The 25,397-nt window shown below is 37.8% G+C and overlaps 1 protein-coding gene across 2 annotated transcripts in view; it reads left to right on the top strand.

The window, feature by feature from the left end:
* Nucleotides 1-4,882: 4,882 nt before the first annotated feature.
* Nucleotides 4,883-25,397, top strand: part of LOC114472654 (semaphorin-4A-like) — a 31,749-nt gene continuing 11,234 nt past the window's right edge. Inside the window, exons 1-8 of one of the 2 annotated variants that reach the window (XM_028461968.1) lie at nt 4,883-5,079; nt 13,236-13,401; nt 14,046-14,206; nt 16,825-16,884; nt 17,867-17,965; nt 18,030-18,123; nt 23,808-23,930; nt 24,018-24,145. In XM_028461968.1, coding sequence (XP_028317769.1) covers nt 13,296-13,401; nt 14,046-14,206; nt 16,825-16,884; nt 17,867-17,965; nt 18,030-18,123; nt 23,808-23,930; nt 24,018-24,145 — 771 coding nt within the window. In that variant the 5' untranslated portion in view covers nt 4,883-5,079; nt 13,236-13,295. Of the gene's footprint in view, nt 5,080-13,235; nt 13,402-14,045; nt 14,207-16,824; nt 16,885-17,865; nt 17,966-18,029; nt 18,124-23,782; nt 23,931-24,017; nt 24,146-25,397 lie in introns of those variants that run through there. The other variant, XM_028461969.1, reaches the window with a different exon arrangement.

Here is a 25,397-nt window from a genome sequence, read left to right on the forward strand (position 1 = left end):
ATTAAAAACAAAAGTATAATAAAAATTTTAAATTTGATTGCTGATCTCCTCTTTGGTGTGGAATCGTGTATGTGCTGCGCATTTACGCTCTCTCACTCCGCTTGGCGCACTTAGCGTGCTCAGCGCATTTTTCCCCGGCCCCCCAGTTCCGATAAACGCGCCCCACATGTGCTCCGTCAAAATGCTCTGTAAGCTAAACGCGCTCTACCCCGCTCCCTCCGTCCCACGTCTGCTTGTTGCACCCCCCATTTGCTCTGTTGCTCCACGCCATGACGGGCTGGGGCAGAATGTACGAGGGCAGGTCGGTGAGGGGCTGCTGGAACGCAGACCTCCGACGCTGTCACATAAACTGTTTTGGAAATGTCAGCGGTGTTCCTCTCGCTGATCCACTTCCTCCCGTCTCTCAGGGGACATCATGTCCTGGTGAGGACAAACAATACCACGGTGGTAGCGTATATCAACCGCCAAGGCGGCTTAAGCTCCCGTCGGTTGCTGCTGCCAGCACGCAAACTGATCCTATGGAGTTGCAATTATCTCCTCTCTCTGAGGACAATGCACGTTCCCGGGGTCCTAAACTGTTGCACCACCAGTTGGTGTAACCTCCATTACCCGTACACTGGCGCGGACCTGCTGTCCAGGGGCGCGCCAGTGTACTGGTAATGGAGGTTACACCCACCGGTGGTGCAACAGTTGTGGGCCCGTTACGGACGGGCCGAGGTGGATCTGTTTGCCATGGAGGAAAACACGCAGTGCGCAGTGTTTTTCTCCCTGCGTGGAACAAATACTCCCCTCGGCGTAGACGCACTAGCGCACGTCTGGCAGTGCGCGCTGCTTTATGCATTTCCCTTACTGGCCATGACACTCCGCACTCTATCCAGGATGAGGGAGCAGGGCCATGCACTGATCCTGGTGGCCCCACATTGGCCAGCCATGCACTAGCTGGCGGAGATTTACCGGCTGCTGTGCGCTCGTCCTTGGCAGCTCCCGCTGCTCAGGGATCTGCTGTCACAGGCAGGACAAACGATCTTCCACCGACACCCAGAGGGACTGAGGCTGTGGGCTTGGCCCTTGAATTGCTCAATCATTCAGCCGTGGGACTCTCACAGAATGTGATCTCCACCATACAGAGCACTTGAGCCTCCTCCACTAGGTCTCTTTTTGATCGCAACTGGAGGATATTTGTGGGATGGTGTCTCCAAGGGAGTCATATCCCCTATCAGTGACCGGTGGGAGTGACTCTGTCATTCCTGCAGGACCTGATTGACAAGCGCAAAGCCTTTTCCACTGTGAAAGTGTATTTGGCGGTGATCGCTAACTATACACGTTAACTATACACGCAGCTAACCACACACAGCTAACTACACACCGCTAACCACACACCGCTAACTACACACACAGCTAACTACACACACAGCTAACTACCCACAGCTAACCACACCGCTAACCACACACGCTAACCACACACAGCTAACTACACGCCGCTAACTACACACGCTAACCACTCACAGCTAACTACACACGCTAACCACACACAGCTAACTAAACACGCTAACCACACACAGCTAACTACACATGCTAACCACACACCGCTAACCACACACAGTTAACAACACACCGCTAACCACACACAGCTAACTACAAACGCTAACCACACACAGCTAACTATACTCGCTAACTACACATGCTAACCACATACACAGCTGAGGGCTGCAGGGAGTGTGCATCCCATAGTGAGACATCTCACTCATATTACTCATAGAACCGTGGTTATGTAAATAACCTAAAGTTCTATAGTGAGGTTAATAAAGTTATATAGTGAGGTTAATAAAGTTCTATAGTGAGGTTAATAAAGTTATATAATGAGATTAATAAAGTTATATAGTGAGGTTAATAAAGTTCTATAGTGAGGTTAATAAAGTTATATAGTGAGATTAATAAAGTTATATAGTGAGGTTAATAAAGTTATATAGTGAGATTAATAAAGTTATATAGTGAAATTAATAAAATTATATAGTGAGGTTAATAAAGTTATAATGTGAGGTTAATAAAGTTATGTAGTGAGGTTAATAAAGTTCTATAGTGAGGTAAATAAAGTTATATAGTGAGATTAATAAAGTTATATAGTGAGGTAAATAAAGTTATATAGTGAGGTAAATAAAGTTATATAGTGAGGTTAATAAAGTTATATAATGAGGTTAATAAAGTTATATAGTGAGGTTAATAAAGTTATATAATGAGGTTAATAAAGTTATATAGTGAGATTAATAAAGTTATATAATGAGATTAATAAAGTTATATAATGAGGTAAATAAAGCTATATAGTGAGATTAATAAAGTTATATCATGAGGTAAATAAAGCTATATAGTGAGATAATAAAGTTATATAGTGAGGTTAATAAAGTTATATAATGAGATAATAAAGTTATATAGTGAGATTAATAAAGTTATATAATAAAGATTAATAAAGTTATATAATGAGGTAAATAAAAAGCTATATAGTGAAGATTAATAAAGTTATATAGTGAGATTAATAAAGTTTATATAGTGAGATTAATAAAGTTATATAATGAGATTAATAACGTTATATAGTGAGATTAATAAATTTATATAGTGAGATAATAAAGTTATATTAATGATGGTTAATAAAGTTATATAGTGAGATTAATAAAGTTATATAGTGAGATTAATAAAATTATATAGTGAGGTTAATAAAGTTATAATGTGAGGTTAATCAAAGTTATTGTAGTGAGGTAATAAAGTTCTATAGTGAGGTAAATAAAGTTATATAGTGAGATTAATAAAGTTATATAGTGAGATTAATAAAGTTATATAGTGAGATTAATAAAGTTATATAATGAGATTAATAAAGTTATATAATGAGGTAAATAAAGCTATATAGTGAGATTAATAAAGTTATATCATGAGGTAAATAAAGCTATATAGTGAGATTAATAAAGTTATATAGTGAGGTTAATAAAGTTATATAGTGAGATTAATAAAGTTATATAGTGAGATTAATAAAGTTATATAATAAGATTAATAAAGTTATATAATGAGGTAAATAAAGCTATATAGTGAGATTAATAAGTTATATAGTGAGATTAATAAAGTTATATAGTGAGATTAATAAAGTTATATAATGAGATTAATAAAGTTATATAGTGAGATTAATAAAGTTATATAGTGAGATTAATAAAGTTATATAATGAGGTTAATAAAGTTATATAGTGAGATTAATAAAGTTATATAGTGAGATTAATAAAATTATATAGTGAGGTTAATAAAGTTATAATGTGAGGTAAATAAAGTTATATAGTGAGATTAATAAAGTTATATAGTGAGATTAATAAAGTTATATAATGAGATTAATAAAGTTATATAGTGAGATTAATAAAGTTATATAGTGAGATTAATAAAGTTATATAATGAGGTAAATAAAGTTATATAGTGAGGTTAATAAAGTTATATAATGAGGTTAATTAAGTTATATAGTGAGGTTAATAAAGTTCTATAGTGAGGTAAATAAAGTTATATAGTGAGATTAATAAAGTTATACAGTGAGGTAAATAAAGTTATACAGTGAGGTAAATAAAGTTATATAGTGAGGTTAATAAAGTTATAATGAGGTTAATAAAGTTATATAGTGAGGTTAATAAAGTTCTATAGTGAGGTTAATAAAGTTATATAATGAGGTTAATAAAGTTATATAGTGAGGTTAATAAAGTTCTATAGTGAGGTAAATAAAGTTATATAGTGAGATTAATAAAGTTATACAGTGAGGTAAATAAAGTTATACAGTGAGGTAAATAAAGTTATATAGTGAGGTTAATAAAGTTATATAATGAGGTTAATAAAGTTATATAGTGAGGTTAATAAAGTTATATAGTGAGGTTAATAAAGTTATATAATGAGGTTAATAAAGTTATATAGTGAGGTTAATAAAGTTCTATAGTGAGGTAAATAAAGTTATATAGTGAGATTAATAAAGTTATATAGTGAGATTAATAAAGTTATATAGTGAGATTAATAAAGTTATATAATGAGATTAATAAAGTTATATAATGAGGTAAATAAAGCTATATAGTGAGATTAATAAAGTTATATCATGAGGTAAATAAAGTTATATAGTGAGATTAATAAAGTTATATAGTGAGGTTAATAAAGTTATATAGTGAGATTAATAAAGTTATATAGTGAGATTAATAAAGTTATATAGTGAGATTAATAAAGTTATATAATGAGATTAATAAAGTTATAGTGAGATTAATAAAGTTATAGTAGATGAGATAATAAAGTTATATAATGAGGTAAATAAAGTTATATAGTGAGGTAAATAAAGTTATCTAATGAGGTAAATAAAGTTATATAATGAGGTTAATAAAGTTATATAGTGAGGTTAATAAAGTTCTATAGTGAGGTAAATAAAGTATAGTATATGTAGATAATAAAGTTATATAGTGAGATTAATAAAGTTATATAGTGAGATTAATAAAGTTATATAATGAGATTAATAAAGTTATAATGAGGTAAATAAAGCTATATAGTGAGATTAATAAAGTTATATCATGAGGTAAATAAAGCTATATAGTGAGATTAATAAAGTTATATAGTGAGATTAATAAAGTTATATAGTGAGATTAATAAAGTTATATCATGAGGTAAATAAAGTTATATAGTGAGATTAATAAAGTTATATAGTGAGATTAATAAAGTTATATAGTGAGATTAATAAAGTTATATAATGAGGTAAATAAAGCTATATAGTGAGGTTAATAAAGTTATATAATGAGGTTAATGTATCCTGTGTGTGACCCAGTGCTAGTTGCAGAATAGAATTGCTGTATGTCTATGAGTTGCAGTGTGTCTGTGGGCCTGCAGGGGGCACTGTGGGCTCTACTACAGACACAGCTTTAGTTCTTCTCTGTCTGTCTTTATCCGTTAACGGACAACACTGACCTTTAACGGTGATTAAAACGCTCTCACAGACCTGGAGCTGGACCGGGACCAAAGGAAGACCGGAGAACTCACGCGAGACCACCACTGAGAGCAGTCACGTGACACCGGAGCGGCTCGTGCACGGTAACGAAGAGCAGCACGTTATAGGATGGAGATATTAGACTTTAGCTCATATTAGTGTGTGTGTGTGTGTGTGTGTGTGTGTGTGTGTGTGTGTGTGTGTGTGTGTGTGTGTGTGTGTGTGTGTGTAAAATAAGGAGCTTAGTGTGTGCGTCAGGACTCCACAGGAGGTTAAAAATGGCTCTTACTCAGTGGATAGACTCAGGCTGAGGTCCTGGAGGACTACAGTCCTGTATGTGTGTGATGAAGGGGCTCCTACATGTTTGTAGCTGGACTCTAAAGTGGAGCTCAGTAGATCATGTGACTCATGATGCAGGAGGATGGATTCACTTTGGTAAGAGAACAGAACCTCAGTTTGGATCATTATTTATGAAAGCACAGCTAACTCCACACAGCGCTAACTCCACACAGCGCTAACTAAACACAGCGCTAACTAAACACAGCGCTAACTAAACACAGCGCTGACCACACACGCTAACCACACACGCTAACCACACACGCTAACTACACACGCTAACCACACACGCTAACCACACACAGCTAACCACACATGCTAACCACACACAGCTAATTATACACGCCTACTACACACAGCTAACCACACACGGCTATCCACGCTAACTACACGCAGCTAATTACACACAGCTAATTACACACAGCTAACCATAGAGAGATAGATTATTTTATTGTATTTCAACATCAGGGACACTTTTGAATGAAATGACTGCATTAGCCACAACAAAAACAGTTGGACAAGCAGCGAGAATACAAGAGTAAAAAAAACAAAAATGAATAATGGATAAAAACCAGGCGTCTCATGTACAAAGACTTGCTTATAAAATGGAATGAAAAAAGCGTACGTCTCAATCCAGAGACAGGCGTATGCTCAGAAAAATTCAGATGTTCAAATCTGTGAGTACGACTGGATCCATACACCCATCATTTCAACATCTGAATCAACGTGGATATGAGCACATGTGTCCCCTCCCTGTTCACGCCTACATTTACCTCTGTACGTTCCCCTCAACGTCATCAGAAAAAGCTGCTCTTACCACCAGCAACACAGGAACGAAGAGATTTTAAAACATTTTAGTCCAACAGCAACGTGTAAGACGGAGATGATTCAACAGTGAAGATACTGGAATGAATGTAAACATTAATATAGACGCACACAGTTCACTGAATGCTTGACTGTGTGTGTGTTAAGAACTGGATAGTGGATTAAGGAAGACATGTAAAATGTTATACTAATAATAATTAATAATAATCGCAAAATTAAGTTCTGATCGTGTATTTCAGGCTTAACGTGTGTCTTTGTCTCCTGATCATCAAACAGACCATGGATGTGTAACAGATAAATATGATGACTCAGTGTAAAACGCTTTGGTATTAAAGCGATGCATGAAAGTGAAGTCGTACCGGTACGTCAATCACCAACCCCACCGCCTCCCTCCTCTGCACGATACGCCCCCCCGCGACACAAACACACACGCACGCGCACACCGTGTGTGTGTGCGTGTGTGTGTGTGTGTTCTTACATTACAACCCTTCCGAGGACCTCGAGCAGTAAAAGCACCTTTCTACTTAGGACCTTTGGACAAGTTAGGACCAAAACCCTGGTCCTAACTTAGATAATAGATAATATATGAAACCAGGTTTGGTCAGAGGTGAACACAAAGGGAAACATGGAGGTAAATCACTGTTTGTGCTGTTTTAAAACCAAAATTCCCTTTATTTTATTTTCTCTATTACTTCTTTAAAGAATACAAGGAAACTTTATTATTATCATGTTTTAACCAGTAAACTAGTATTTTTTTAGTTGTTTCACAAGATTGATATAAAAACCCTTTTCAGATTCTTTATTAACATGTTGCAGTTCAGAAAAAAATGATGCAGATATGTTACTTTAAAGTAATTGGAGGGAATTTTCTTTTTTCTTTTGATGGTCCTTACAAAAATAGTAAAATCATATTTTTTTTTTAAAACGTCCTAAAGAGATTAGTGAAAATATATGGGGCTTTAAAAATCTATATTTTTCTTCTCTTTGTGTGTAAAAGAATTCTGTGGTGATGGCATTAAAATAGTTTTTTTTTCTGGTCAAGGAAGGCATTTCATATGTTTCTAGGATGGCTGTAAAGTAGGGTCCTTACAAGAATAGCAAAAGAATGGGGTCTTTAAAAAGTAGCGTGTGTGCGTGTGCGTGTGCGTGTGCGTGTGTGTGTGTGTGTGTGTGTGTGTGTGTGTGTGTGTGTGGCTGCTAATGATGGCTGGACTGAATGTGTTCAGACATAAGTGTCTGTTACTCAGAGGACGTCTGACCACCTGTAGTAGATCAGCTGACCACCTGTAGTAGATCAGCTGACCACCTGTAGTAGATCAGCTGACCACCTGTAGTAGATCAGCTGACCACCTGTAGTAGATCAGCTGACCACCTGTAGTAGAGCACAGAACTCTGACGTAGTGAACAATATGTGTCTGACTCACATTAGACAGATAAAAAAATAAACTCACAAAAAGTGTGTAAATGCTACGTGTCAACAGCAGCTCAGAGGTTCATGTGTGAATGTATTGTATTATTTTGATTGTGTGCCTCATAAATCCTTAGAATTTAATGCATCAACTATGTAGAAACGTATGTACGCCACCTCAGGACTTGACGTGATAGACCGCACCTTTCCACGCCCACTCAATATCAGGATTTTGCTGTGGGTTTTGACGTACACTTTTTTTAGCGTACATATCGTTTTTACATGAGGCGTCAGGTCAGAGAGGGATGCACTATAAATATAAATATAAATTAGTGCATGTGCAACAAGAGGTAGATATAATAAATAATGTTGAGGTCTTAAAATCTGAAGTTTTTGCAGGTGTTGAAAAGTGTGATGGAGCTTTGGTAGAAGCTGTCACGAAGCCTCCCAGTTCACCATGACAGGCTGTGGTATCTTCTGCCTGAGGGTAGGAGGGAGAACAGTCCATGACAGGGTGAGTGGGGTCCCTGGTGATTCTTGTTGTTTCACCAGGTCCCCAACAGGTGGCGATGTGTCCCCAATAATTGTTCCATCTGATCTCACCACCCTCCCCAGTGCCTTCCTGTCTGAGGCACTGCTGCTCTCATGCCACACAGATGCTACTGGTTAGCACGCTCGCAATGGTGCCTTTGTAGAAGGTGGTGAGAATTGATGAGCTGAGGTGTGCTCTCTTTAGCCTCCACAGGAAGTGCAGACCATGTTAACCACACACGGCTAACCATGCTAACCACACTCAGTTAACTACGCTGACCACACACAGCTAACCATGCTAACCACACTCAGTTAACTACGCTGACCACACACAGCTAACCATGCTAACCACACTCAGTTAACTACGCTGACCACACACACAGCTAACCACACTCACAGCTAACCATGCTAACCAAACACACTGCTAACCATGCTAACCACACACAGCTAACTATGCTAACCACACACAGCTAACCATGCTAACCACACTCAGTTAACTACGCTGACCACACACACAGCTAACCACACTCACAGCTAACCATGCTAACCAAACACACTGCTAACCATGCTAACCACACACAGCTAACTATGCTAACCACACACAGCTAACCATGCTAACCACACTCAGTTAACTACGCTGACCACACACACAGCTAACCACACTCACAGATAACCATGCTAACCAAACACACTGCTAACCACACACAGCTAACCATGCTAACCACACACCGCTAACTATGCTAACCACACACAGCTAGCCATGCTAACCACACTCAGTTAACTACGCTGACCACACACACAGCTAACCACACTCACAGCTAACCATGCTAACCAAACACACTGCTAACCATGCTAACCACACACAGCTAACCAGTGGGTGGGAGGAGCCATGGCATGGTCCTCCACCTGTCATAGTGTGAAGTCAGCAGATGATGGTAGTCAGATGTTTCTCCATCAACCAGTAGATGGCCCAACGTAAACCAAAGGAAAAGAGGCTACAAGGAATAAATGTGAAACTAAAACATCACATTGACTCACCTTCCACTCACTAATCAACATTAATCCAAAATAGATAGATATAGGTCTACATAACGTAAACATACACATGTACAACCACACTAAGCATTCATAGGTGATTCAAATATGTTGAATAAAACATAATGTGGATAAAAATGTCTCTGATCCATTTTTCTAGATCCACAGTGTCTGTTTTATGTCAGTTATAATCTGATATGTCTGTGTATCATCAAATATGGGTTTTATATTATTTAAAGTTGTTCAAGGCATATTATTGCATTCGTAACTCACATGATCTCCATCATTTTTCAGTCTTTGAGAGTTTCTGTGAACACTCAGGTGTGTGTGTCCCTTTAAATGTTGTCGCTGCAATGAATTGTGGGTCAGCATTAAGTGGTCTCCTTTGGTAAAGGATGTATCAGTGTTTCCTAGACTAAAGGAGGTAAAAATGAAGCATTGAGCCTCCTTTCCTTAGCTTTTAGAGAACTTGGATGCTCTTTATCATGGCCACCCCTTAAACACTTCCTGGGTTAAGGAAAAGTGCATAGGAAAGGAAATAGGAGGAACTGTTAGACAGGTTGCGTCCAAATAGTCCTTATCTCCTTTACTTTGCACTGTTCCTTCACCTCTGGAAGTGTTTAAGTGGTGGCCATGATAAAGAGCGTCCAAATTCTCTTTAAGCTCAGGAAAAGAGACTCAATGCTTTCTTTATTTAGTCCCTCCAGGATTTCGCGATAGCAACTCGTAACGCAAAATCAAGCAAACTCTGCGAAATCAGTGCAGCAATGCAATTTTTCCAAAAGCCCGTAACTTTGCTGAAAAAAACCATAAATATTTAAGCTCGCTTATCATTATTTTTGGCATTTTAGCGCTTGTAGTTGCTACGGAAGTAGCGGAGGATGTACTATCGGCTCTACGCCATAGACATATATATGTAGACGCCGCATTGACTGCTGCCGCCCACTACAGCAGTGCATCTATGTATATTATGTCTATGCTTTGCGCTGCTTTAAAGGAACCTACGAAGAAAAAAATGCCGATGTCACATCCTGTTTTCAACCAGTGCTCGTAGAAACATTAAATGAAGTCACGTGTGATAGAAATACTTTGCATTTGCCAACAAAAATATTGGCTAAAGATCGTGTAAAACAGAACTTAACGTTGTTTCATAAGAGTGGAGGTAAACTTTTTTTGCACAAGCAGAAATCATCTATGGACAAATATTTTGCTTCTGCAAAGCACGTCAATAGAATAAAAGCCAGTGAACAACCCTATGTGGAGAACAAACAGGAAGTACACAATATCATTACATACAGTATGTTCATTAATGCTTTGTAGTTTTTAATTATTTTTCTTTATGTCTTCATGACAGGTTCATGTTATGCACTTTAAGATTCTTTAAGTTCATTATTGTTTACTTTGAACTTCTGATGATCATTTTGATTAAAAACTGTTGCATCTTTTGTGTTCAGGGTGTGTTCAGTGTATAAGCTAAAAAAATAATAAGTGTTTGCATGTTTTACAAAATTGTGTTGGTGTTTGCTTTTCAACAATAAAGCATATTTTTCTAGAACATGTCTGGTCAATATGTATTTATAATTGGAAGAAATAATTAACTTAATTGTGAGTAAAGTATGTTTTAGGGCTGAAGAAAACATTGCAACTTTTTCCCGCAACTTTTGGAAAAATGGCCCCAAAATCAGTAGGTGTGGGAACCTCTGGGTACCTCACGATATGCGATACACAGCTCACGATAACGATTATCTCATGATATGACGATACTGCGATTATAGATATATTGGTCAGAAATCAATCTACGATAATCTATGACATAACATAAGTGTCCTATGAACAGTGACACTATTTTAGTGCAACATTTCTGTAAATAAGTGTCAACATATCAATGTAAATGAATAAGTGTCTCTAATTGTGCTTTCTGTAAACCAGTGAAATATTCCAGTAAACAATGTATTGGTTCCTTCAACAAACAGTGACAACATTTCTGTGACGACGTACCTGCACATTTTAGTGAAGAAGCAGAAAAGGTTTTGAAAAATAATAAAATAAATCTTACATCCAAAAAAAAAAAAATCGATATCGATAATTGATCGTGCGAGATATATCGAGATATCGTCACACTCCTAGAAATCAGGTATTTCAGTCCACAACAGTCACAAAAAATGCCCGCGAAATCCTGGAGGGACTGATTTTTTACCTCCTTTAGTCGAGGAAACACTGATGCATCATTTACCAAAGGAGACACATAATGATGACCCACAATTCATTGCAGCGACAACATTTAAAGGGACACGCACACCCGAGTATTTTGGGGGATCTGCGATCGGATGATCTTTGCATATGAAACCGATTTTTTCTACCTCTGCAAATGTCTTAAAGTCTGTCACTGGCCTCTTCTAGGCCCCGCCTACCAGCGCGTGTGCGTGCTGCGCATGCCTCTGCTACACGGGATAACAACAATGACAGTCGCAAAGGCAGGGTTAGCTTAGCATGTTCGCAGTTCGGCAGTAGTACACAAAAAAAGCGAGCAAAGGATCGCAATTTGTAATTCCTGTTACGTGGTAATAAGTCCTGGTGGAGCAGCAAATTAAACGCTACGTCATTCACTATAAGACACCACCACACCGCTGAGTCTGCAGTATTTGAAGCTAGAAATCAAGCTAATGCTAAAGCTAACGGCGCAAACAGCCAGTGGAGTGCTGTTACAGCTTATGATCAGTGAAAAGAGCAAATAAGAAGAAAATGATGGTGTTTTTTACATGAATAAAAAGCTGAATAAGTGTGAGAACAACTATGACCTGTGTCATGTTTATTCTGTTATTACACTTTGACTTATGAAAATGTTACACATGATAAACTATTATTTATTAGAATGTTTGACTTTTAGGAGCTTTTATCTTGTAAACAGTTGCAGATTTTTTTTAGAATAATAATTTTACATTTAAATATCCACAAAGCTGCTGCATTTGGACATTTTTTTTTTAAATTTTTGCTCTACAAGGAAACTTAAAACTCTTTATTGGTGGTTTAAGATGTTTTGTTAGTTTGTCCTGTAGATTATTATTTTATAATCTCCCTCAAACCCTGTCATTTTCTTTATTTGTAAAACCAAAATACTGCTGACTGTGCACTTTATTTTTTAGCAAAGCGCTTCAACATGTCTACAGACGAACCTGATGGACACGTTTATTTAGTTTTTAAAATGTGATATAATTTAGTATTTTGGACAGTAATTTTATTTAACTTTTGATTTATATTTGAGATAACTACCTCATGTGCAGTTAATACAACACTTTAGTATTGTTTCATGGATATTGTTCAATGTTTTACAATAAAATAAAATTGTAATATTCAAGGTGTATGCTCTAAAAAAATTGGAATAGACTAAAATCAGAATCAGCAGGTCAGGTTTTAAAAAAATATTGGTGATGGGTGATCTGTCCCATATATTATTATATGTTAGACATATTATCAGATTATAACTGACATAAAACACTGTGGTTAAAAAAAGGATCAGAGACATTTTTATCCACATTATGTTTTATTCAACATAATTTATATTATTAGTGTGATCAACCATTCTCAATGTGACGTTCTTTTAGTTGACCTTTTGTTCCTCGTAGCCTGGTAACCTCTTTTCCTTTGATTTACATTCTAACCTTATGATATTTGTGATGATGTCAGCAGAAAGTGTTTTAAATGAGCTTTTAGTACATTTTAGGAAATGTGTAGTTTTCACCACCATCAGATTATTACATCACCTAGTGGAAGTGTGTCTGATTGTCTAAACAAATGTGATGGCTTTTTCCTAACTAAGTGGATAGGAAAGGAGATAGGAGGGAGTATTCGGACGCAGCCCTAGCCTGTGTGTTATAGTGCTGTCTACTGCCCCCTCTGGACACTATTGGTATTTCACTGTCAGCTACTGATGCTTCTTCAACCAAAAAAAACATCTGCTCTCTAAATAAATATATTTTATCAATGAAGTGATGTTAGATGATTCCAACATCACACGTGGCGCCCCCTTATGGTGAGGAGGGTCCATCACTACCTGACCCACTGACCTTTACTATTTAACACAGTGATGAACACTGGTCACATGATCAACATCTGTGTCTCTTTCAGATCATCTGAGGCCTGAGGAGAACCTGTGATGGTAGCTTCCCCTCCTCTGCTCTACCTGAGATGGTTCTGGCTGTGATGGGGAGGACCACACTCCTGTCCCTGGTTCTGCTGGTCTTTCTGAACCCAGGCTCCACCACGCTGACTCCCAGGGTCTCCTTCCCCATGGGTGAGTACAGCTCTCATTATCGATCGGATGATTCTCCTGACTCTCCATGTCAGAACATGAAGGACACCATCACAAAGAGGGACGTCTATGTTTTTATTAGGGCGGGGCTACAGGACTCGTTAAACGCCACTCACTCTATTCTTCTTCTTGTTGTGTACACTAGTTAAAATCACTACTCCTCTGTTATTCATGAACGGATCAAGCTGAAATGTGGTAGATATAATCTATGGATGTATACGCATCCATGCACAGAGCCCAATGTTTTATCTAGGGCCCAGGGGGCTCCAAAGTGCCATTACTCTGTATGTATAATGGGGGCCCATTTTTCAAATGACTACTCCTCCGTTAACGCTCGTTGAATCAGGCTGTAATCTGACATGGATATTCTATGAGCGGATGTCTAGAGTCTCTGAGACCTTTATTTACTTGGTGGAACCGAGTCATTTGACTGAATTCTCGGGAACGTGGTAAGTGCTATTCGACGCGGAGACGTTCTGCGGGCCCGGCCGTTGTTCATCCCAACTTGTTATTTAAGTTTGACTGGTTTCTGATCCTTTTTTTAATGTGGAGGAGGTTTGAGGTGGTCTAGTTTAGATCTACTTCTCCTGTAAAGTGACTAATCCCTGGGTTTTTGTCTCCAACAGGTAGTTCAGGAAGGCGTGTGGCTGTGTTCAGAAGCCGTGATGTGACCAACACAACCACGCTGCTGCTGAGCCAGGGTGGAGACGTGCTCTACGTGGGGGCACGTGACAGTGTTCTGGCTCTGGATGTTAAACACAAGGACGCCATCGTACTCAGAGACAAGGTGTGTGTACATGTCCTGCACTCTGATCATCTGATTGGCTCATATTTCCTTCATCAGGGCCCTCATTTATAAAAGTGTGCCTAGGTAAGCACACTTCAGCTAGCGTACAATAAAAACCAGGAGGTGAGTACACACTTTTTTTTTTTTTAACGATTTATAAACAAGGGCACGCGTACGTCACACGCCTGTTTCTGTTTATAAATACAATTAACTCGAAAGTTATCGCACGTGAGGAAACATCTTGCTCCGCCCATATGGTGCCTATAAAAGGTCAGGTGAACGCCCTTAATGAATATTCACTAATACAAATTTCACAGTGGACCGAGGGAGAAAAAGAGCAAATAAAACAAATTTCACACAATGTGAGGTGGAGATATTAATAGTTGAGGTGGACACACCCATCAGACTGTGACAGCTGAAAAATAAATGATCACACATAAAAGCGGAGGAGAAAATGTAGATTACTCTCCATAGGAAGAACATCTGTTCAACAGCTGGAGGAAAGGGGCGGAGCTCAGCTTCACAAAAAGCTGGAGGATCATTGGGGATCCCCTCTGTGTAATGGAGGTGGGACACACACAGATTAACTATATATGCACCAAAAACATGGGATTAAACTCCTCAGCAGCTCGTTTTCCTCCCAGTGGCCCTGGAGTTATTGACAGATTGGCCCACGAGCCGGCAACACGAGTTTCATGTCCCGTGATTTAAAAAACTGCATTTGATGTTGCTTTGGACCATAATCATAAATTAATTATTAACTTGAACCCCTAAGTAGTAAATATGCTGATGAAAAATGCTGCACAGGCTCATTTATTAACAAACAGATGCACAATATGTGCCACTTTTGGCTTTTTCACCTGTGAGAGACAGCACGTGTGAGTGAGTTCTGTAGTGTGGCTTGTTATGGTGAAGGTCTGGGTTAGAACACACTCATTAATCCATCTGAGCTTTACATGTTGTTCTGAGAAGTAAAAGCAGAGACTCCTAAAACTAGTATTTTTATACAAAATACGATATTTATTGATATATGTGATATTATAGTTTTCTATATCGCCAAAATAGAAAACTTGATACATCTTGAATCTTGATATATTACCCAGCCCTAATTCCTAAATTATAAAACAGCCTAAATAAAAACATAAATGTGTATATGAATCACATGTGTTTATTTAATATACTTACAGTTTATATACAAATCAACACGTTGCATATTTACTGTTAATTTCACATTGTTTGTCTTTAAGTTAGACATTAACATTTTATTTTATTATATATTTTATTATAATTTCTCATACTCACTCATATGGTTCTCTGGTATTCACTAATGACTTATTAGACACATTTATTACAGACTTTACATTATTTAACACTTTATAAACAGTGTATATTTGTGGAGCTTGTGATTGGATGATTTTTCATGGTGACTTACGTGGTTCCTTCTGCTGTGGTAGACGTTAAAATATCAGTTATTAATCTAACAGAACGTGTAACTGTGTCACGTCCTGCTGCTGTATTCATCTGACCTCCTACGTAACATTTATTGTTAATCTCTGTTATTGAGGAATGTTTTCATATCTTCAGGGTCAGGGTTTACGTTAGATAGGTAGTATAGGTTTTGATAATAATCATGATAAATCTTATTAATGTCTTGAGGTAAGTTTAAAGTTTGACCTGAATTGTCAGAAATTGCTGCTATAAAGGAATTTTCTTTGTGTTTGAGCTGATTTGCTAAATATTTGCCTGATTTATTATTGTATCAAAGATGATGTCCAGATTAAGTTTTGTATTTTGGAGGTTTTTCCATAAAAGTTCAGACGGGTTAGCTGCGTATTCTTCTGTGTTTCTTCATTTTTTCTTCAATCATTTTTTCTGCTATCTGTTCCTGTTTTTTATTATAAGAAGAATATGATATAATCTTTCCTCTGACGACAGCTTTGCTGGTTTCCCAGAGTAAGGACGGAGACACTTCCAGAGAATCGTTTGTTAATAGAAAGTCCTCCCATTCTTTTCTTATCATTTTACCAAATTCACTGTCATTAAGTAATGAAGTATTAAAGCGCCACAGACAGGATACTTTCTGATTAGAGTCACACTGCAGGGTGAGGGGTTGGAGGAGAAAGAGTTGACAAGGGAGTAGAGAGTGTCCTGTGAGATTGTATGTGTCTATGCGTGTTTACCAACATATGTGCAAATATATAGCATACATACGTACATACACACACATCCACTTACGTATGTAGAATTTTTTTTCACTTTTTATTATTATTAATTTTTCTAATTATTTTATTTCATTTTTATTCTTTTATTTAATTTTTAAATTTTTATATTTATACATATACATACACACACACACATTTAAGAGCTCCGTACCTTTCTCCATGTGTCTGTCCCTTGAGTTCTTTTCATCATGTGACATAACATCTGACCCAATGAGCAACGGACTTTCAAAATAAAATAATCCTTAAAAAAACTGAGTTAATGCGTGATAAAATAATTGTCTGCATTAATTAATTACTGCGTTAACACAATGATAATGCGCTACCTTGCCCAGTATTATTTATTATATATATTTAATAAACAGACCTTTAACAAAGTGAATGCATGTGTTCTTTCAGCTGGACTGGAGCCCCTCAGGCAAAGACCTGGAGCAGTGCTCTATGAAGGGGAAGAAGATGGTGAGTGAACATGAAAACATGAAGTTACACTCAGATGTAGTGACATTGAGCTGATATTACACTGTGTATTACTGCACTAATCCTTTCCATCAGGAGTTTCACTGAAGCTTTGGGTTGAAGAACTGACCCTGAAACCCTGTAAACCTTTCAGAATGAATGAATAGAACACGTTAAAGCAGAACTAAGTAACTCTTTCACCTTAACAAATCCTCCTCATAGTCCTTGTGAGTGTTTATGGGGTGATTGGGGGTCTCTCATCCCCCCTGCAAACAGCAACTTTCCTGCCTCCGAGCCAGTGGCAGACGTAGTGCTTTACAGCAGCAGGATACACACTAATGCTAGGTTATGACCAGCCCCGTGGCTGCACAGGGTGGTCTACAAATTCACTTTTCTCAAACTTATATCAGGGCGGAGCCAGCAAAAAAAAGACCTTTGTCTGAGGAACAGAGCAACTCCATGCAGTGACAGCTCAGCAGCAACACACAGCAATCAAGTACCGTCATCACGGCAACAGGCACGCGCACACACTCGCAACCCAGTGCTCCATCAGGCAGCACACACACAAATATCGCTCCATCCATCCATCCATCCATCTATCCATCTATCCATCCATCCATCCATCCATCCATCCATCCTCAGAGCCGCTATGTCAGCACACAAACACACACACACACATTTCCACACTCCCTTCCGTATTACTCCCACATCATTTATTTATTTTACTTGTCTCTCTTCCTCATACTGGTCACATGGTCACATGGGACTAAATGTGTGAAAACGCTACTGTCTTGGGAAAGCAAAGGTGTGCATGTAGCTGTGGGGTGGGGCAGGAGGTGTGGAGTGTTTTACGACAGTGACATAACCAAAGGGACCTTTAGGGGGAGCTCTAAGCACAAGTTACTTAGTTCTGCTTTAATAATAAATAAATGACCATTAAACTTTTTAAAAGCCTTAATAGTAGCTTGTGTTCCTGTGTTTTTAGGCCGACTGTCCCAACTTTATCCGTGTGCTGCAGTTCCTAAACTCCTCCCACATTTACGCCTGTGGGACGTTTGCCTTCAGCCCCCGCTGCACCTACATAGTGAGTGTGTTAGGGTGGTGGGTACCTCAGGTTGAACAGCAGCTCTCACACATCTTTATTGTAGGACACAGAGACGTTTACAATGAGCCTGAGGTCTGATGAAGGCAGGGGGCGCTGTCCCTACGACCCCTACCAACGCAACACGGCCATCATTGTGGGTAAGATACACACATCACACACACTCTGAGGCAGAGGTATCAAACTCGGTTTAGTTCAGGGGCCAAATATGGACCCGTTTGATCTCAGGTGGGACACAGATCATAGGCCTTTACATTAAAGATAAATTATTATTAGACTCGAGTGCCACGAGCTGGTGAAGGGCCTCTTGCTCTCGTAGTGGCCACACTACGAGGGAAGGGGCGGAGCCTATGCAAACGCCACGTGCCCGTCAGTGACCAGGGACCCTTGTCATGTGGTAGACATGCCCCTGCACTTTCCAAAAAAGTATAGTTTATGGTACTCAAAAAGGGGAAACATTGTTATTGGGTTGGATTATTATTCTTTCTTTCTTTCTTTCTTTCTTTCTTTCTTTCTTTCTTTCTTTCTTTCTTTCTTTCTTTCTTTCTTTTATGTAGAGTTTCAAAATTCAATCATGCGCCCCCAAGTACGCCAAAAATGCATTACGAGATAGGAATTGCCAAAAAGATTAATTCATCAAAGAATCATGACAAATGAAACAAAAGTAGACCATGACAAGACAAGTAAAAATTATTATTAAGACCATGCCAAAAAACACACAGGAAGTCCAGAATCTTGAATTGAAAATTGCAAAATTGCTATTTTTGCTCACATTGTATTTTAACACATTTCTCCTAGAGCGTTTCACTGACAGGGTTCAAAATCACTGGAGATCATCTAGAGAAGTGGAATAGTGATCAATAGATTTTTCATAACTTGCATTTGTTGTTGTTAAACCCTCAGCCCTAAACCAGCTCAATGTGGAAATATGGAAATTGGCACGTTAGCGCCCCCTACAGTGTGAAGACAATTTAATATAGGGGAGAAAAAAAATTAAAAATGTTTCAAAAAAGTAATTGAGATGCATGTTTTAGTTTTTATCGTGTTATTTTGTATCGATATTCTCTCCATTTGGTGTTTATAGGAAATTGGCCAAATCTTGAAAATTGTCAGCTCAACCTTTAACACACTGGAGCTCCTATTACTATTATTACTACTATTACTATTATTACTACTATTACTACTACTATTACTACTATTATTACTACTATTACTACTATTATTACTCCTATGACTACTACTATTACTACTATTACTACTATTACTACTACTATTACTACTATTATTACTACTATTACTACTATTACTACTATTACTATTATTACTACTATTACTACTACTATTACTACTATTATTACTACTATTACTACTATTATTACTACTATTACTACTATTATTACTACTATTATTACTACTATTACTACTACTATTACTACTATTACTACTACTATTACTACTATTATTACTACTATTACTACTATTACTACTATTACTACTATTATTACTACTATTATTACTACTATTATTACTATTATTACTACTATTATTACTACTACTATTACTACTATTATTACTACTATTACTACTATTATTACTACTATTATTACTACTATTACTACTATTATTACTACTATTACTACTACTATTACTACTATTATTACTACTATTACTACTATTATTACTACTATTACTACTACTATTACTACTATTATTACTACTATTACTACATTATTACTACTATTATTACTATTATTACTACTATTACTACTATTACTACTACTACTACTACTATTACTACTACTATTACTACTATTATTACTATTACTACTACTACTATTACTACTACTACTACTATTATTACTACTACACTACTACTACTATTACTACTCTTGCTATTACTACTATTACTATTACTACTACTACTAATTCTATTATTACTACTACTACTACTCTTACTATTACTACTATTACTACTACTACTATTACTACTACTATTATTATTACTACTACTACTATTACTATTACTACTACTACTACTACTACTACTATTACTACTATTATTACTACTACTACTATTACTACTACTACTATTATTACTACTACTACTACTACTAATCAGAATCAGCTTTATTGACCAGGTACAGTTTAGAACAATACGAGGAATTTGACTTGGTAGTTGCAGTGACAGAAGACACATCAACACACCAGAGCACCCATTTGCAGCGCCCACATATTTAGGTGAAAAAGGGATCAACAACTGGAGGAGAGGAGGGGTGAGGGGGAAAAAACTGCCAGTTTGAAACTGCTTTCCCTAAACAGAGAAAGCAGTGTGAAACCAGGAAAAAAAATGCCTCCACAAACATAAACGTAAGCATTACACAGTCGAACAACTCGAGACAAGGCATGTGGGAAGGGTTAGGTGGGAGGTTGGCTGGGGGAGGGGGTCGGGTGGGAAGAACAGCAGGGTTCCAGCCATTTGGGGACATGGGCGTGCTGCCAATGGGTGCTGCAACCACGCCTCCATGCAGCTGCAGATGGGAGGTGGGGAAAGATGGCCGACGAAGCATTTGAAGTTGAAGACCTGTAGCTGCACTACTGACAACAGCCAGATGACGTGTGGAAAAGTTCAGCATCAACAGTTCCAGGTGGGAATGTAGGGAAGGAGCGGGGGGAGGGAGTGGGGGGGTAAGAGCCGCCGTCTGCAGAAACTTCCTGATGATAAGAGATGAGACAACCTTGGCTTTAGCCTTGGCTAGCTGGGGAGCTGAAAGGGAGATAAGCAATGTGATTTGATACAGGCTATGTCACTTTTCAATAGCCTTCTGTCCTGGGTCTCTCTGCTGTAATCCAGTGAGTGGCCTAACTACTACTTCCAAGCCGGGCCTCCAACTTCTCCCAATTGTTATCCATAACGCGTAGACGATCCAAAAGCAGCTCTTGCTTGCTTTTGATATCGATCAACACATTAGTCTGAGTGTTCAGAGCCCTGCTACAACCTTCAGAAATCACTGGCAGCTTTTCTAAAACAGTCGACAGCGTAGTACGGACTTTACGATAGATTAGGAAACCACCAGCTCCGATCAGCAGCATGCCTACTATCATTATTTCAATCATGTAGATGTCCTCCACGTCTTCCACGGAAAGGATGGACAGACATACAACTCGCCACTTGTTCCAAGGGTCAAGTGCGTATCCAGCCGCAAACGTCCCGCTTGGACATGCGGGTTCACCACCCCTGGTTCTTTTCATCGAAACAATCTGATCGATAGCACTGAGAGACCAACTAATTAATTCCATTATTCCGGTTTTGGATGAGTTACAGAGAGAGGCTCTTGTTAGGCTCACAAGACCAGACAAAGCAGCAGCAGAGGGGGATAAGAAAGGAAGGGAGGGAGAAACACAGAGTGCGACTGTCCTCGTCGAGAGAAGCAAGAAGAACTACTGCTATTACTACTATTACTACTACTGTTACTACTACTATTACTACTACAACTACTACTACTACTATTATTATTACTACTATTATTATTACTACTACTATTACTACTACAACTACTACTACTACTATTATTATTACTACTATTATTATTACTACTACTACTACTACTACTACTACTACTATTATTATTACTACTATTATTATTACTACTACTATTACTATTACTACTACTACTGTTACTACTACTACTATTACTACTACTACCACTATTACTACTATTACTACTACTGTTACTACTACTACTACTATTACTACTACTACTGTTACTACTACTACTATTACTACTACTACTATTACTATTACTACTACTACTACTACTACTATTACTACTACTACTATTATTACTATTACTGTTATTACTATTACTGCTATTACTATTACTACTACTACTACTACTACTATTACTACTACTACTATTACTACTACTACTACTATCACTATGACTACTATTACTACTATTACTACTACTACTATTACTACTATTACTATTACTACTATTACTACTACTACTACTACTACTACTATTACTACTACTACTATTATTACTATTACTGTTATTACTATTACTGCTATTACTATTACTGCTATTACTACTACTACTATTACTACTACTACTATTACTACTACTACTATTACTACTACTACTACTACTATTATTACTATTACTGTTATTACTATTACTGCTATTACTATTACTGCTATTACTACTGCTACTATTACTACTACTACTACTATTATTACTACTATTACTACTACTACTACTATTACTACTACTACAACTCCGGCATTGTTCTGGGATGTGTTAGTACAACAACAAAAATCATAAATATGTCTTAGTTCATATCTCAATATTAAATTTCTGTCTAAACAAATCAATAATAATGTATTGATAGTATAAAATTCACTGTTATATTATGTCTTTGTATGAACTTGAGGCAGCGCATCAATGGCGGTACGGTAAAGGCGGCGCAGCAAAGGTGGCGCAGCAAAAGCGGCGAAGGCAAGGGTCGTTTATCGATGCTTGCGGCTATATTTATTATATTATTATTATGAAAAATTCCTCAAATTGAGAAAGTTCTGTTTCCTCACTTGTTATTCCACATTTTGTAAAAAGTCAGCTCCTAACGGGACAATTGGATTTTTGCCCCAATATTACATCATAAGGTTGAAACTCCTCCTGCTGACAATCCTGGCTCCTCCTACCTACATTCAGTATATAGATAATCCAGTATATAGTAGGGCTGCACAATTGTGACAGAAAAATCTAATTGCAATTTTTCTGACAGATCTTGGGCTTGTGTTTTTGATTCACGATTTTGGTGTGTTTTGGTGATCACTGATCACCCTCTACTAAAGCGAGGCATGAAGTCAGCATCTACAGACACACCCACTCATGAATATTCATGAAGGCCCTTAAACAGCCAGTTTTTAGAAGCGTAATGAAAGTGACTTTTCAGAGGCTAAAACTCCAGGTAACAGGCGAGTTTGGGAAAATAAACCTGAAATACTATGTTGGGGTTCTGAAAACAAGTGGAGATGAGTGACAAATAGCATCATACTGGACCTTTAATGTTTCCACATATACATCATATGAGAAATATGTAAAGGGACGACGATATCAAAGACATAAGTGACAGGTAGGAACTTTACTTTAAATTTCCTTGATTTTTTTGACCAATTTTTGTGTAATTTAGATAATTTTTTGGAGAAATTACAGGATTTTTTTTAATTAAATTTTTTTCTTTTGTTCTTTCATCAATTTGTGATTACAATTGGCTGCCATCATGTGATATAAGCTTGGAAAAACAAACTGTAAACCATACGAATATTGTAGAGTTTTATTAAATGTGTGATTTAGAAGAGGCTGACATATCTACAACTGACCTCATGTGTCCCTCAGATGGAGATGTTTGTGTCTCCCTCAGATAGAGATGTTTGTGTGTCCCTCAGATGGAGATGTTTGTGTGTCCCTCAGATGGAGATGTTTGTGTGTCCCTCAGATGGAGATGTTTGTGTGTCCCTCAGATAGAGATGTTTGTGTGTCCCTCAGATAGAGATGTTTGTGTGTCCCTCAGATGGAGATGTTTGTGTGTCCCTCAGATGGAGATGTTTGTGTGTCCCTCAGATGGAGATGTTTGTGTGTCCCTCAGATGGAGATGTTTGTGTGTCCCTCAGATGGAGATGTTTGTGTGTCCCTCAGATGGAGATGTTTGTGTGTCCCTTAGATGGAGATGTTTGTGTGTCCCTCAGATGGAGATGTTTGTGTGTCCCTCAGATGGAGATGTTTGTGTGTCCCTCAGATGGAGATGTTTGTGTGTCCCTCAGATGGAGAACTCTACACAGGAACCGTAGCAGACTACAGAGGAAACCGTCCCGTCATCTCTCGCCACCTCAGTGAGAACACACGCGTTGATCTGAAGCTGGATGACACGTTAGGATGGCTGGAGGGTGAGGACACTGTGTTCAGTTCATACTTACAGACTGCTGAGTCATTGTGGTTCATTTTAACTAAAAACATTCTACTGGTTGCTGCAGATCCCACCTTCATAAGAGCCAGCTTCGTTCCACATGAAGAAAAGATCTACTTCTTCTTCAGCGAGGTGGGCAGAGAGTACGACTTCATCGACAAATTCATGGTGTCTCGTGTGTCCCAGGTCTGCCAGGTGAGTACCAGTACTACTACATTCCCTTCTAAGAGCTTCAGTAAAAGGACATAAAACATCAGAACACACATCCAGATATTTTAATAAGCTCAGAAGAACTATCTCCGCGCCGAGTAGCACGTGCTAGGGTCCCGAGAATTCAGTCAAATGACTCGGTTCTACCGAGTAAAAAAATGGGGGCCCTGGCGCCCCCGTGGCACATATGGAGTAATTGGTCATGTGTCAATGATTCGGTACCACCAACTCACAAATAAATGGGAAAACGACTTTAATGAAAATTGCCGAAAATTCAAATTGTGTGAGGCATAATCGTAATCTACGTGGAATTACCTTTGAAACAATATATTCCCAGAAATTTGGAAATTACCGGAAATGGGGGGGTGGGCCCCCATTTAAAAAAAAAAAAGGGCTCAGAGCGTCTCATCATATTCATTCATAGAGTATTAATACCAAACTGCATTCCCATCTATCGAGAATAATGGAAATTATGAAATTGGCTTTTGTTTTTTTTTTTCTTTTGAGCCCCTCAAAACTTGGGAGTTCCCATCCACAGATTATAGCTACCAAATTTAAGCCAATCCGTTCTCGAATAACAGAGTGATTTTAACTAGTGTGCACAACAACAACAACAACAACAACAAAGTGAGGGCGTGTTTAGTCCGGTAGCCCAGAGTTTACCTCCGTACTGAGATTGTCTCACAATCACAGTACGTGACCACTCCGTACTGAGATGTACCCGTGCTGGATTACCCATACACAGAGATTACTGTACTAATTTTTAAAAATGCTTAAAACGTCACATCTGTCGACCATCGATAAAAAATCGACCAATGATAAAAAAAAAAAATATGATAGTCATGATCATATTTATATAAATACAACAGCGTCAGAATATATTTTTTTTTTGTACAAACAATACATGTAATACTTAAAAACAAAAACAAAAATTAATACAAACACATTGCTTTGAAATTGAATTTTCAATCTCAGCATGGCAGAAGTCGCAAAACTCACAGCGGAACTGGCAAAAATCCATTTTCCGGTAGTGTGCATGCTCATAATCAGTACAGACTAAACACCAGGTTTGGACTGATTGCATCAGGAACAAGTTAATGATCTGCCTTTCATTCACATACAGAGATCAGTCATTGGATTCCTTTCAATGACCTTTTCATTTTCCTTTTCATTTCCTTCTAATTATCAAACGTGTGGTTTTAAATGTTACTATAGTTACGCTGAGTACCGCATAGGA

The sequence above is a fragment of the Gouania willdenowi genome, chromosome 11 (assembly GCF_900634775.1).
Source record: "Gouania willdenowi chromosome 11, fGouWil2.1, whole genome shotgun sequence".
Classification (NCBI taxonomy): Eukaryota; Metazoa; Chordata; class Actinopteri; order Blenniiformes; family Gobiesocidae; genus Gouania; species Gouania willdenowi.